Here is a 16,711-nt window from a genome sequence, read left to right as displayed (position 1 = left end):
TCATGAATATGGAATGGATGGACATGGTAGCATTACTTTTTCTCCTCCATCATGAATATGGAATGGATGGACACTAGCATTACTTTCTCTCCTCCATCATGAATATGGAATGGACACAGTAGCATTACTTTTTCTCCTCCATCATGAATATGGAATGGACACAGTAGCATTACTTTTTCTCCTCCATCATGAATATGGAATGGACACAGTAGCATTACTTTTTCTCCTCCATCATGAATATGGAATGGACACAGTAGCGTTACTTTTTCTCCTCCATCATGAATATGGAATGGATGGACACAGTAGCATTACTTTTTCTCCTCCATCATGAATATGGAATGGACACAATAGCATTACTTTTTCTCCTCCATCATGAATATGGAATGGACACAGTAGCATTACTTTTTCTCCTCCATCATGAATATGGAATGGACACAGCAGCATTACTTTTTCTCCTCAATCATGAATATGGAATGGACACAGTAGCATTACTTTTTCTCATCCATCTGATTAAATTCTGCATGTAGGTCATGCAAAAAATATAGGTCAAGGGAATGAATACATTTCTTGTTAAATAAGCTTTAGTTTCAGTTGAATGAGAACAGAAAATCAGGACAAAGTAAGTGTCCAGATTAAACATGTCCTTTATTTAAAAGGTCATTTATTCAATCATTTTTATCAGGAATATCCATAATGCCCTATATTGAAAGGTGTTCTTTGCTTTGCAGTAAATTTCTTTGATCATTTCACAAATGTGAAAGGTGAATTTATGGGAGTATAATTTAACTTACCACTGTTTTTCTTTCTACATCCAGTTAAACTTTTAGGTAACTGTGGTGGGGCATTTGTGTTGCTTGAATATATTTTTGTTTTAACCTGGTATCATATAAAAAATACCGCCACTTTCAGGATGAGGAATGTCTGAGACCAGGGGATGCCACAGATGAAACCTTCCTGGAAAAGTTGACAAAAACGATCGGCAAACACGTGCACTTTGTCAGCCATGCTACCACAGATAACACAACACGCAAAACCATAGGCAGGGATGTAAGTGTCATTTTCAGATATGAATCTTTGCTTATTCCATGATGAAGGGGAGTTTTCTAAGTGATACACATACAAACTGGCAAATACCAGTCTTTTTGAAATTTTCATACCGAATTCTCTTGAATCAAAAATAAGTCCATTAAAGATAGACAAACATCAGAAATTGTATGAGCCCTTTTTGCACATTTATTAGATGAATTTAGCAAAAAAGTTTATCAGAAATCATCACATAAATTTATACAAATGTTTAAACTTGATTCATAATATTATTTGTGATCCGAGTTTCACTTTGACCTTTCTTTTGCTCTTTCTATTCCAAAACAGATTACATGAAATTGTTTTCATATCGTGGGTCAACATCAGCATCTGTTGGACCTTTTGGTTGGTTATTTAAGTAGACTGCTTGGTGTGCATGCATCTAGCTTGCTTGGTCTGTGTACATTAACTCCAGCTCATCCAGCATACACTGTGTATGCATAACACTATACCTTTATCTTAAATTGTCAACATTACACTTTTGGCATAATCATTGCTGTTTTTCACTTAATAATGTGTTGTTCTCCTCTCTTTATGGATTATGCTTACTTGGTGCAAAATATAATGGACCGGTTATTCTTGTTGACCTATGTCAGTGACATCCTTTGTTTTAGTATCTACTATAATTTTATCCCCCTCCCATTTTAAAGGGAGATAACCATTTTATGAAAACTGAAATCATCAATGCTTTTCCTGATGGAAAGGGATTAAAATAAAAAATTTTTTATGTCCACTACAGGAGTTCCGTATGAAGCATTATGCAGGGGATGTGACATACAACATTAAAGGTTTCCTGGACAAAAACAACGATCTTCTTTTCAGGGATCTGAAAGAGGTAAGGATTAATAATGAGGCTATATCTGTGATTGCAGAGCAACTCTGGCCTGTGAATAGATCTTCCCAACTTGTCAGTCAGCCTTGATTTATTTACTCATGTATAAGTCATTTTCAACTGTAAACAACATTGTCACTTATATGCTGTTGCATCGGCTGATCAGGGAATGTGTTCTTTTCACTTCTGATTACTCTTAGCAAATTGCAGATACCTTGGCAGTGGCAGATCTGCCTCTGTGCCTAATACAGTTGGACTAAACTTATTGAGTACGTATGATACTTTGCATCAAAATACATTGTGCCTACATCTAATTGTCTAAATACATTGTGCCTACAGCCAGTTGGAGAGCAACCAACTGAGAACTGGTAAAAGTATTTACATAATGTTACATAATGTGGGATGAAATGTGGGAATGTTTTGTACAAAGAAAGCTAAAACATAAGAAATGTGTAGCAAGACAAATTTGAGAGTTTTCTTTAAATTTGTTTCTCACCTTTAAGAATAAAACAATAGTACAGCCTCACATAATGTCGACTATTGTTTATTCATATGTTCTAGGTGACAATTAGGTGTGGATTTTATAGTACAAATCCCATGTGGAGGGGACTGAGAGGGATAACTTTGTACATACATATACTACATCCACAACTTTAAAGTAGGTCACTTTGACCAATTTTTGATGCGTCATTGACTTTGGATCAGATGCTGCTTTTACATTTATTTCACAAAAGCTGTTCATACTAGAATCATCAGAATATATATATATATATATATATATATATATATATATATATATATATATATATATATATATATATATATATATATATATATATATATATATATGTGTGTGTGTGTGTATATATATATATATATATATATGTATATATATATATATATATATATATATATATATATATATATATATATATATATATATATATATATATATATATATATACACACACATGCAGCTTGAGCTGTAGTGGATAATTAAGGTAATCATACAACTTTTAAAACCCATTTGGGCAAAGAGCACTCAAATTACTGCACTTCCCATAGTTTTTGTTGTACCCAGTGCACATTTTTTGAAAATTTGCTATTAATGTTGATCAGATCTTCATCTTTTCACCTTGATCTCAATCAGTCTAATACTAATGGAGGTTATTGCTTGAATAAATGTACCTTTATGATCACTGTCTGATGTCATATCAAAGGTTTCCAAATGAATTTTTTGCTAGAGGGTATAGCAAATTGTTCCATGAATCAATCACTAGGGAATTATGTTAAGTGCACGAGCAGTGAGTAATATCAAAAGAAAAGACAACTGATATCTTTAGGAAAGTTGGGGGCATGGAAAGATCATCTGTTAAGGATGTAACTTGGGATGGGGAAATGCCTGGTGGTTTGATGCTCATGGAACATAGTACAGACAGCAGTAGATACCGAATATCTGGTACCTTTTCATTTAGATCTTTAAAAAGTCATATCCTTGGACATAAATATCTTAGGAATGATATGCACAAATTGTGGAAAATTATAGTTGGATATCCTGAAGCCTAGTTCCTCAATCTATTCAGACTGCAAAATTGCACTGGTTCTACTTTTATTTAATAATAACAATAACAATAATAATAATATTTCTGAGAGGAGATTCATTTCTTGAAACGGAATTAATGCTAGTTTAAGTATCTGAATATGTGGATAACTTACATATTAATTTCAAAGACATGATACAAAGTCATTAAATAATTGTTTAAAATTTGGAATACATATACCTTACAATATATTGTCACTACTCAGCTGTCTTTCACCATTGTCTCCCCCTCCCCCTGATCCCTACCTATGGTTCCCCCATCTAGAGATAGGTGTGGAGGACCTCCCCCTCATCAGAAAATTTTGAAAGCATCTCTGCTTTCACTCCAAATTAACTCAAAACCGCAAAATTTCACGTTGTAAAATATTTTTTTGGGGGGGATTGATATTTTTAAATGAGAAAACCTAACTCATTATACTACATCCACATTGGTACCATGGAAAAGAATGCTATTTTTCATTAACTGTATCTTTTATGCCCTATTTTTTATGCCCTATTACTGTGTGTGTTTGTATGGTTTAACAATATCAGTTCAGTACTAGGTAGTTTTAAATTTGTAAAAGATAAAAAGTTAAAATGTTGAGATAAAACGTTACTCAAAACTATTAGTGACAAAAGGGGTTGACATTTCATTGTCAGTATCACTTTAGTCCGAATTTATTTTCCACATTATAATTAATGTTTACAATGGCTGCTGAAGACTGCTAAAACTACAAAAAGTGAGCTGTATAATAGGAGATTACACTCTGATTTATATATAAAAGATCCTTTTTATGTCAGTGAGAGAGGATGGGGATTACAGCCAATATCAGAAAGATCTGTTTGATGATCTTATTGGCCCATTTGTCTGACGTGAACATCATAATCAGTGTGTGTTAGGCTAATTTTCTTCAGATATTTTGCCAGCAGAATTATGTAAATCGATTCATGGTGAGAATTACACTCCATTGAACTGACTTAAATGTTGTCTTTAGCTTAGGTTTTCATACCTGTTGTCAACGTGGTTATGTAACTTCATATGTAAATGTGTTAGGAAGAGTATTATAAGGTGTTGCAATATAAGCTTTGCAATCCAGCCATACAGCAAATGGTTATATTCTTTTTTCTATATAAAAAAACTTGATATCTCTGTACTTGAACTACACGTATTTGGATGCATTACAACCTCCTTCATGAGGTTGAAATAAAATCAGCTTTAGTTGGGTTGAGTGATTGATTGATTGGTTCTAGTTCTTTTCATGCTGCCTTTTTCATCATCATCATTGTCATCATGGTGGTTATTGCTGCTGTTGTCAGCACTGTTTCTAAATGTCAACTCTAGATTTTTAATTAAAAATAATTTACCTAATGCATTATTATTATTGGCTCAAAATTATTGGTTTTATCTTTTTCCAGGCAATGAGCACAACCAAGAATATCATCACTTCCCAGTGTTTTCCAGTGAAAGAGCTTGACAGCAAGAAACGGCCTGATACGGTAAAACCAACAGACTCAGTCACAGGCGTGTGAATGTGTGTTTGTGTGTGTTGGGGGTGTTGGGGGTGAAAATGAGGCAGAGAGTAAGGAAATCAAATTCTCAAGGTCAGATCTTGTTGGCAGGAGTTAAGATTTTTAAAATTATTTCATGTTCTCTAATTTATATAACAGTGACAAATCATTGCCACATTTGTGGCATTGTATAAAAATGATTATTGGATAAATGGAAGTAGACAACAAGAATATAGGAGACTAGACTTTATTATAGTTGTAAAAAAGGACATATTATCAATTCAGAAAGTAGCCATACAAGTGCAGAACATCTTTCAAAAATGTTTAGTTCGCATAGAACTGGAATAGGTGTTTGTACTGTATACTATAAAAATTGTTTAAAGCTGTCATAAACATAATGACTTAACATCAGATAGTGGGATAGGCTATGTCACACAGGATTAAGAAAATCTATGTTGGGGTTGTTACCAAGACAAGGAAATCTCAGTCAAGGGGTTTCATTATTTTTCTCCCCACTCAGCATAGCCTCAGGGTCCCCAAGTGGCCGAAAGGTCTAAAGCGCTCTCCATTATGGATCACTGCCATCTTACCTCTGTCTGCTTGGGTTCAAGTCTAGGATTTGGCCAATGTGGGTACGTGAGAAAGCTTGCCAGTAGCTTCTCGTGGGTCAGTGGTTCTTCTTGGGGTTTTTCTGGGTTCTTCCTCCACCATTAATACTGGCCGCCATGCATAGCCTATCTTGTGCTGAAAAATGGCGTTAAACCCCACAACAACAACAACAGCATAGCCTCATGGGGAGACCAATAATATGACCTCATGATTGGGATTTCCTTGTCTTGGTACAGACACCAATATAGATTATTTTTCTCACTCAGGTTTTTCCAATTAAATTAATATAACCCTGCACTTTTGCAATTTAGTTAACAGATTCAAAACACGGTATTATTCATCAGGTATTATTATTGCTTCTCACTCTATATAAAGGTCACCAGAATTTGTACTCTTTTATGAAAATCTGAATAATTATTTAAGTAGAATCTAGCTATATATGCCGATCATAGAAAAAGGAAAAAAATCAAGAAAAAGGTCATAATTGTTAGGTATCCTAAGTAATGCACAACGAGCATCTTGAGCCACATGCCATTGTTGCTCAGAATGCTGTTCTGCATAGTTATATGAATATGTCAATGAGGGCAATGGGGTGACCTGTCGATCTTAAGTAAACAAGTTCTATGCATGAGAAAATAGAAACATAATCACTGACCAATATTATGTTACATGTATATGTTGTGGATAGCTAAATAAATATACACATTTAGGATTTAAATAAGTGATATTTATATACATTTATTACATGAAAGTTGTCAACTTTACATTATTTTAAGAACCAATTGGGAAAATGTGGACAGCCAACAATGCAAATTATGATGTTATTTCTAGATTATTTTGTGGAACACAGCCTTCTGTGAAATACTTGCATGATCTATTATCTGCCCCAAAAACGCAAGCTAAGAATTAAGGAAACAAAATGAAGTGGCAAATATTCAACACCTGCTTGAAAACCTAGTAGGAAAATGTCTTCACAAGTAATTTTTTTTATCAGTCTGAAAGCACCTCACTTGAAATTGTAAGAATTACCCAGAGTATCAGCAGACTACTGTTATTTGTAATAAACATCAATATTGACCTTTGTTTGCATCACAAATTACGTTGGATATAGAGCCATCTGTTAATATTGTCCCCATCATCATGCATATTTCTGTCATATTCTTGTATGGCAGCAAAAGACAACTCTCAGATTTCTACCAAGTAGCTAAAGCATACAACAGGTAACTAGTCTGCTATTGGCTGCCATGTGTTTTGAACACTGATGAGCCATTTTCTTTGGAAAACAGGTTTTTGATTATTAATGGCTTGAGATAAGCATTGTTCACTAAGCTATACTGTTATCATTCCCATTTATTTGAATTTTTTTACAGAAAATGATCCAGACCTCAATATGGTTGTTCCATTTAAACATACATGGTACCCAGGGAAGGCTGTTCCATTTAAACATACATGGTACTTTAGGAAGGCTGTTCTATTTAAACATAGGATACACAAGGAAGATTGTTCCATTTAAACATATATAATACCCAGGGAAGGCTGTTCCATTTAAACATACATAATACCCAGGGAAGGCTGTTCCATTTAAACATACATGTTACCCAGAATGGCTATTTTACTCGACTTATTCACCAAGTTAATATTAAAAACATAACAAGATTTTAAATTGCTTCTATGGGTGAGTATTCTACATTTAAAGTGTCTTCAGGTAAGGTCCCAGGTATGTTTTACTGGAAAAGCCTTAAGACTTTTTGCAGAGGGTTTTGATACAAACATACATACACAAGTCAAATGGTAAGCTAGCATAATGAGAGACAAATTGAAGTCATATGTTCCTTTTGTTTATAAATTCCTCATAACAGTGCTAGTCTTGTCAATTCTTTGGTGATTTTAATTCCAGTTTCACTTACATTCCAGGCTGGTACCCAGTTTAAAGCAAGCCTTACCAGATTGATGGAGATTCTTGTGTCCAAGGAACCCTCATATGTAAGGTGCATCAAACCAAATGACTTCAAGAGAGCAGGTCAGTAGTTGCCCTATTTAATACCTAACCATGTCAGCAGATGAGTCCCCGTATTTAAAACTGTTTTAGCTAAAAAGGCAAGCTCATGCTTTGAAACTCAATTTTTGAAACTCATTAAACATCAAAATTTTAAAACTCAATAAAACTGGAATTACAGAACTCATCTTTACTTACGCCCCTCTTTTGGACTGTCCAATTTCAGTAACAGAGATGTATAATAAATGGAACATCCTTTGTCTTTTTCATTGCGAGCTAGAAAAAAATAATGGCCATTATGCTAGTGGTTGTTAATATGTCACGATAATAATTTTATAATGTCTCAATGAATAGTCATAATTAATGGCAATGCAAGCAGTTGCAAACATTTGAAACTGAATGATTTCTATAAATGTTTTCATTACAGAGTTGCAGGAATAGCATTTAAATTAAATCTGCAGGTATTTCATTGAACGTTGAAATGTCATCAAATATTATTTTCAACACCTATCATGATATTAGGCTCAATCTGTTCTTTGCACAACTAGCTGGATGTTGGTCTGTCAAAAATCCTTACCAGTTTGAGAAGTATTACTACATTTTACACCATGTTTCTCTCAGAGTCAGTTGAAGTTATTTGGCTCTCATTGGACAGAGGTGAGGATGTTCCAAATGAGATTCATCCTAAGTATCATGTCTGATGTTGGGGCATTGAGCTTGACTTTCTTGCACAAAATGTTTTGAGAACATGGGCCGGGTCTACATTGGCTCTTTTACTTTTGATCTAAAGTAAATAGCAGAGGCTTTGATCTTCTGGCATAGTACACAGTACCAAGTCCTGGTCTGTATCATTTGCATTTTTGTAAGTCATGTTATTATGCATAGCCATCATGATGTAATGTCATCATGTTCGACATGACAATAATATCAGCCAGAAATATAGATCAGTAATATACAAATACACCATCCCCAGCTTGTATCAATGTTTTTTAACTCCATGCAATACAGATACACCATCCCCAGTTTGTATAAATGATTTTGACTCCATGCAATACAGGTATACCATCCCCAGCTTGTATCAATGTTTTTAACTCCATGCAATACAGATACACCATCCCCAGTTTGTATAAATGATTTTAACTCCATGCAATACAGATACACCATCCCCAGCTTGTATAAATGTTTTTTTTTTAACTTAATGCAATACAGATACACCATCCCCAGCTTGTATAAATGTTTTTAATTCCATGCAATACAGATACACCATCCCCAGCTTGTATAAATGTTTTTAATTCCATGCAATACAGATACACCATCCCCAGCTTGTATAAATGGTTTTTTTTTAACTTAATGCAATACAGATACACCATCCCCAGCTTGTATCAATGTTTTTAATTCCATGCAATACAGATACACCATCCCCAGCTTGTATAAATGGCTTTTTTTTAACTTAATGCAATACAGATACACCATCCCCAGCTTGTATCAATGTTTTTAATTCCATGCAATACAGATAAACCATCTCCAGCTTGTATAAATGTTTTTAACTCCATGCAATACAGATAAACCATCCCCAGCTTGTATAAATGTTTTTTTTTAATTCCATGCAATAGATACACCATCCACAGCTTGTATTAATGTTTTTTTTTAACTCCCTGCAATACAGATACACCATCCCCAGCTTGTATAAATGTTATTAACTCCATGCAATACAGATACACCATCCCCAGCTTGTATCAATGTTTTTAACTCATTGCAGTACAGATACACCATCCCCAGCTTCTTGTATCAATGTTTTTAACTCTATGCAATACAGATACACCATCCCCAGCTTGTATAAATGTTTTTTTTTAACTCCATGCAATACAGATACACCATCCCCAGCTTGTATAAATGTTTTTAACTCCATGCAATACAGATACACCATCCCCAGCTTGTATCAATGTTTTTAACTCATTGCAATACAGATACACCATCCCCAGCTTCTTGTATCAATGTTTTTAACTCTATGCAATACAGATACACCATCCCCAGTTTGTATAAATGGTTTTTTTTTAACTTAATGCAATACAGATACACCATCCCCAGCTTGTATAAATGTTTTTAACTCCATGCAATACAGATACATCATCCCCAGCTTGTATAAATGTTTTTAACTCCATGCAAGGGTTGAAAGGAGTGCTTTTGAAGTCTGGTCCCAGGTAGAGGAACAAATCAGAAGAGAGTAAATGTGACTGAAGCTTCAATTACTTTGTGTTATTTTTTACATTTCATGAAATGTGTCACAGACCATATTCTTTCTTATTAACCAGATCATCGGGTCATGAAATATGAAAATTTGATCATTGAAGTCCATGAAATTTAGATACTAGCTTGTCCAGGTTTGGTCCAAATCCAGATTTTCATTATTAGTGAATATGGTCATTGAACCAGACTAACTTTATAGAGGTATCTCAGATGCTTCAATCAACCCTATTTTGTTGATGGCATTAAGAGGTTAGTGTTAGGACTGGTCGGCCTGGTGTCAGGATAATGTGACTGGGTGGGACATCATGCTACATGTCTGCAACATGATGCCCCAGTGCTAGACGTCACTATAAACTGTCACAATGCAGACATCATAGTGATATGACTGAAACATTGTTAAAGCTACGTTCAAAATCCAGATGACACACACACAAATTTTGTTGATGCAAAATGTCCAGATGATAAAGCTTTTGCCTTTACATTATAGCATTGTCTGAAAATGTGATCTAACAAACAAAAACACATTGAAGACGATGGGGACAATTTGACATGTAAAAGGTTCAGGTGTTATGCATAGAAATGCAAAAATGGAATGTTCATATACTTGCCTGTACTTGGAACAAAAAGCAGAAATTGCGAAATCTGCATTTATTAGACATGTTAATCGGAGCATTGTCTGTTATAGGAGAGATGATTGCCACCACATCATTCATTAAAAACCCCATAAACTTAAGATTACATTGAGTTGAGATCTGGCACGAAGTCATTTACCTCTTTGTCGTTTGGAATGCCAGTATCTGTTTGAGAAACTTACTTGGAGATCATTAAGGCTGAATTATACTTTAAAAAGTTTGTAGTTGAAACATTGCATCCAACCACACTTAGCTTTTTAAATGCATGTTTTCCAAGTTGACAATAACAGTACACAAGATTTTGTTACACATTACTAAAAACTGGTCTGAACAATAAAATGTGACAGCCTACTGTGGCCTTTTTAGGGTTGGCTGATGAAATGATATCATTGAAGGTAGATATGTCCCAGAGATGATTTTGGTTCTCTCAGTGGCTAGTTGCAAAAGTGTACTTATTCTGACTTGCTTTACCCTAGATGTTTTGAAGTTTCGCTGGTTGATAATTATGTATAGTTTCCAAAGGAATTATCTTGTTTATAAATTTATCATACTTGAAATATTTTCATATATTGCTTTTACAGTTTTGCTTTGAGTCTCAAACCTTATGTTTTTTAAAACTTTGACTTATCAGTTACCATCTTACAAAATGTTGGTTGTTGCTAAAGTGACCAAGACTGTTGCAGAGTTGAGATTACACAAAGGATCTTAAGACAGTTTCCATTCATATGTTAATAATACAGTAGTAACCAAATGTGAATAAACTCCATTTCCTCATAGAGTTCTTTCTCTGGTATGGATAGAACGTAGATGAGTCAAAAGATTATGATCGTTTTGTAAAATTACATGCATTTTTGCTTGTAACCTACATCACAGGAGGGGCAACTGAAATTTTAATTAAAATAATCTTGAAAAATCACCAGGTAGTTCACCCCCACTTGACATGGTTATTTTTAAGAGTCAGCTCATTGTATATAAACATTTTTGAGTGAATTATTGCCTTTATATGTTTTTAAAATAAATTTTTGTTTTTTTTAACCAGGCCAGTTTGATGAGTCAGTAGCCATGTTTGTGTCATCATTTAATGTCTTGCTTTATTTTGGGTATTTTTGCCAGGCCAATTTGATGAGAGGATAGTCATGCATCAGATCAAGTACCTTGGGTTGATGGAAAACCTGAGAGTCCGTCGAGCAGGCTTTGCTTATAGACGGCCATATGAAGTCTTCTTTAAAAGGTAATAATTCTTGACCAGTAGTCTCAAAATTTATCTTGTACCCAAGTTTGAACTCTGACTAAAATTTTAAACATTGAGGTCTTCACAGAGGTGAATGCAGCAAAGTGCAGTGAAGTTAGGGAGGGATTGATTGTATGTGGCACTAGCTGTAATGAAGAGCAATATCTGATCAGACAAATTAAATAAATGAGAAGAGATAACAAAGATGTGTAGAAAAATATATTGAAAATTTCCTGTTTATTTATACAGGTACAAGAGCCTGTGTCCAAAGACATGGCCACGTTACCAAGGTTTACCCAAGGAAGGGGTCAGAGAAATTGTGACCCATCTTCACTACAAACCAGAAGACTTCAAAATGGGCAAGTAAGTTTCAGGAGCAAAGATATGGCTGTAATTTATGGGTTTACTTACAGAGAAACTTACTTGGGTTTCATCACAGACATTTCCCCAAATGACCAGTTAATTGTCAGTCAGTTTCAAGATGGAGCTAAACGTTTGTTTTAGCTGGACTATGAACTCTGCTATTAATACATTTAATATTTACCAATGACAAAATTAAGAACATTCTGAAGTTGTATTGTGTTTGTTATTGAAATTGGTTTGGTTTTGTGGAGTTTCATGCCATTTTTCAGTATAGGATGGGCTATACATAATGGGCAAGTATATTTGGTGGAGGAAGAACCCTGGAAAATGCTGGGAAGAACCACTGACCTACAGGAAGCTACTGGCAAGCTTTGTGACATAACTACATTGGTCGAGTTGACACTTGAACTAATGTGAACATAGGTGAGATGTATGAGTGATTTGTAAAGTGAGCACCTTAGAGCACTCAGCCACCCGGGGCCCCTCATTATTGAAATAATTGATACAGAAATTCTTGTATTGAATGAGTAATTGACACCATGAAAATCTGCATAACACTGTGCAAAATTCAAAAGTAGAAGAACCAATGCAGTTGGATGTCCTGTGTCCGTGTATCATAATCAATACATATCAATGGATATCCAGACAATAATCTTCTGTTTTAAAGCAGAATTCTTCATTAATCCTGATGAGAAAATCAGATTCTCGATGTAGCCATTTTTTTATATCTCCAGTCCAGTTTTTAAGAAACTGTCTGTCTGGTCCCATTCCACAATGATCCTTGTAAAGTATTCATTCTTTATATTATTTAACACATAATCATTGTAAAGAGTATTCTGATTGGTCAAAAGTTTCTACTGATCAAGTGAATCTTCCTATAATGGAAACTAATGGAAATGAACATGGCATCTCAAGTTTTCAAGGGAGAATAGGGCACAAAAAAAGTTTGGATAAAGGTTTGAAAAATGTCTGGAAATGGAAATGGCTGAAGCAGAAGGTCAGTGGAAATGTAGTTGGACAGTTCATAAGAAAACTGAACCTCAAAGGTCTGGCATTTTGTGATCTTTTCAAGAAAGATTTAAATTACACTAATTGTGGTTGTTAGAGTTTGGAGCAGTAGCCAGATCTTCCAAAAGAAGCTTCATACAGAGATATTGGCACTGAACATCAGAAGCACAAATTACAACCAGTGCTAGACATGCTGGAAAGGAAGAACAAAAAAATGTTGCAAAAATAGGAAGCCAAAAAACATTATTGGTGACAAAAAGGAAAGCAAAGGAAATCTTTGCCCAGGCTGCAAAAAGAGCAAGGCTGACACTATCAATATCAACAGGTGGTGTCCAGTTGAGGGAAGAGACAAGTGAATTTATGTGATTATTTGTATGTAGTTGATGTATTTGGGTGTTTTATTTTATAGATTTTTCTGAAAAGAGGAAGTGTAATATAATTTTTGCTGCAAAAATTGACACATTATTGTGACTAAATTACAGTGTGAACATAGTCATGTACATGTAGTAATTTCATCACTAATATTATTGGAGAAAACAAGCTGATGTGACAATGAACGTTGTGAAATTCTTCAAGTATTTGTTATTTCAAATGATTTTTGGGGACTGAAGTAACAACTTTGCAATATATTATGATAAGGTCCATCAGGACCAGTTTTGCATGAGTGTCAATGTATTTTTGGACAGGTGCCTTTTTTAAAACTGATTTAAGATCATGTCCATATATGATATGTCCATGTATCATAATCAAAACAAGCAACTGAATATCCTATGCCCATGTATCATAATCAATACAAGCAACTGAATATCCTATGTCCATGTATCCTAAATCAATACATGCAATTGGATATCCTATGCCTATATATCCTAATCAATACAATCAATTGAATATCCTGTGCCCATGTATCATAATCAATACAAGCAATTGAATATCCTATGCCCATGTATCCTAATCGATACAATCAATTGAATATCCTATGTCCATGTATCCTAAATCAGTACATGCAATTGGATATCCTATGCCTATGTATCCTAATCAATACATGCAAATGGATATCCTATGCCCATGTATCATAAACAATACATGCAATTGAATATCTTATGTTCATGTATCCTAAATCAATAAATGCAATTGGATATCCTACGTCCATCTATCATAATCAATACATGTAATTGGATATCTTATTTCCATGTATCATAATCAATACAAGCAATTGGATATCCTATGTCCATGTATCATAATCAATACATGCAATTGAATATCATATGTCCATGTATCCTAAATCAGTACATGCAAAAGGATATACTATGCCCATGTATCCTAATCAATACAAGCAATTGGATATCCTATGTCCATGTATCATAATCAATACATGCAGTTGAATATCCTATGTCCATGTATCCTAAATCAATACATGCAAAAGGATATCCTGTGCCCATATATCATAATCAGTACATGCATTTGAATATCATGTGCCCATGTATCCTAATCAATACATTCAATTGGATATCCTATGCCCATGTATCATACTCAATACATGCAATTGAATATCCTATGCCCATGTATCATAATCAATGCAAGCAATTGAATATCCTGTACCCATGTATTATAATCAATACATGCAATTGGATATCCTATGCCCATATATCATAATCAGTACATGCATTTGAATATCATGTGCCCATGTATCCTAATCAATACATTCAATTGGATATCCTATGCCCATGTATCCTAATCAATACATTCAATTGAATATCCTATGCCCATGTATCATAATCAATGCAAGCAATTGGATATCCTGTGCCCATGTATCCTAATCAATACATGCAGTTGGATATCCTATGCCCATGTATCCTAATCAATATGAGCAAATGGATATCCTATGTCCATGGATCCTAATCAATACAAGCACTTGAATAACCTACACCCGTGTATCCTAATCAATACATGCAATTGGATATCCTATCTCTATGTATCATAATCAATACATGCAATTGGATATCCTATGTCCATGTATCATAATCAGTACATGTAATTGGATATCTTATGTCCATGTATCATAATCAATGCAATCAGTTGGATATTCTGTGTACATGTATCTTAATCTATATGTGCAATTGGATATCCTATTCCCATGTATCATAATCAATACAAGCAATTGAATATCCTATGTCCATGTATCATAATCAATACATGCAATTGGATATCATATGTTCATGTATCATAATTACTACATGCAAATGGATATCCTGTGCCCATTCATCCTAATCAATACATGCAATTGGATATCCTATGCTCATGTATCATAATCAATACCTGCAATTGGATATCATATGTTCATGTATCATAATTACTACATGCAAATGGATATCCTGTGCCCATGTATCATAATAAATACAAGCAATTGAATATTCTATGCCCATGTATCCTAAATCAATACATGCAATTTGATATCCTATGTCCATGTATCCTAATCAATACAAGCAATTGAATATCATATGTTCATATATCATAATTACTATATGCATATGGATATCCTTTGCCCATGTATTATAATTAATACAAGTACTTGGATATCATGTCCATGTATCATAATCAATACAAAGAAGTTCATGTATGATAATCAATATGAATAATTGGATATCCTATTCCAGTGTATCATAATCAATACATGCAATTGGATATCATTGCCCATGTATCCCAATAAATACATGCAATTTGATATTGTTTGCCATTCAGTTGAATGTTCTACATTCATGTATCATAAAATAATGGGAAGTCGTTTTTTACATGGATGATGTTTGAATCAAAATGAAGAGGATAAGCATCACATGTTTATCTCTGTGATTTATCAGGAGATAATGTGATACCCTCTGCCTGTCTGTCTGTCTATTTCTCTGTCCTTCCATTTGTCCATCACCACATCTCTTCAAGTTCTTGGTGGAAATTCACCAACTTTATTGTTTCTCATTTTGTGACCATCTTTGAAAGCAGTATGTTAATTTGGTTTGCCCCCCTCCTCTCCTTCAGGAACTGGTCAAAGTAAAATATAAATACCATATATACTTGCATACAAGTCAAATCTATCTGCAGACAACATAGTCCCAAATCTGCCATCACATAATGTTCCAGAGATCAGGCTCTATGTTGTTTGTTCTACTGACTACACCTAATAAACTGCCTAGACCCAGACCTGAAGTGCATTGTGCAATGACAGATCTGGGTCTGTGCAGCTAGCAGTTGGACTCAACTTTTAAGCAAGTACATATGGTATTCAGAAGGGCAGTTGCAATGCCATTTTGAATTTTTTGATGACCTATCTTTGTACATGTACTAGTAGTAGGTGGACATCACATGACAATTTGGTGGGGTTGCAGTTGACATGCAAAAAAGCATGGAGATTTACTTTGGTGAGCCAAAGAAACTGCTTTAGAATATAATTCTATTTTCATCAGCAGTTCTACCTGCATTAAAAAATCAGTTTAGCTTAATTTGTGTTTTCTTCTCTCCATCTGTACAGGACAAAATTGTTCATAAGGTTTCCCAGGGTGCTTTTTGCCACAGAGGATGCTTTCCAATTAAGGAAGCATGAACTAGGTATGTAGTGTTTTTTCTTTGTCCT

General features: G+C 34.4%; 1 protein-coding gene across 5 annotated transcripts in view; it reads left to right on the top strand.

Annotated features, from left to right (window-relative positions):
• LOC149775862 (unconventional myosin-Ic-like) overlaps positions 1-16,711 on the top strand; it is a 168,997-nt gene that overhangs the window by 88,167 nt on the left and 64,119 nt on the right. For all 5 annotated transcript variants that reach the window (XR_016416624.1, XM_089944487.1, XM_089944485.1 and 2 more), the window contains 7 exons: positions 910-1,047; positions 1,823-1,918; positions 4,911-4,991; positions 7,527-7,632; positions 11,601-11,718; positions 11,968-12,081; positions 16,610-16,686. Coding sequence is in view for 4 of the 5 variants with exons in the window: in XM_089944487.1 (XP_089800613.1) it covers positions 910-1,047; positions 1,823-1,918; positions 4,911-4,991; positions 7,527-7,632; positions 11,601-11,718; positions 11,968-12,081; positions 16,610-16,686 (730 nt within the window). In the remaining variant the exon portion in view is untranslated. The remainder of the gene's footprint in view (positions 1-909; positions 1,048-1,822; positions 1,919-4,910; positions 4,992-7,526; positions 7,633-11,600; positions 11,719-11,967; positions 12,082-16,609; positions 16,687-16,711) is intronic.

This window comes from Sinohyriopsis cumingii, chromosome 19 (assembly GCF_028554795.1).
Source record: "Sinohyriopsis cumingii isolate HCF-2022 chromosome 19, ASM2855479v2, whole genome shotgun sequence".
NCBI classification, from domain to species: Eukaryota; Metazoa; Mollusca; class Bivalvia; order Unionida; family Unionidae; genus Sinohyriopsis; species Sinohyriopsis cumingii.
This window is presented reverse-complemented; position numbering and strand designations above follow the sequence as displayed.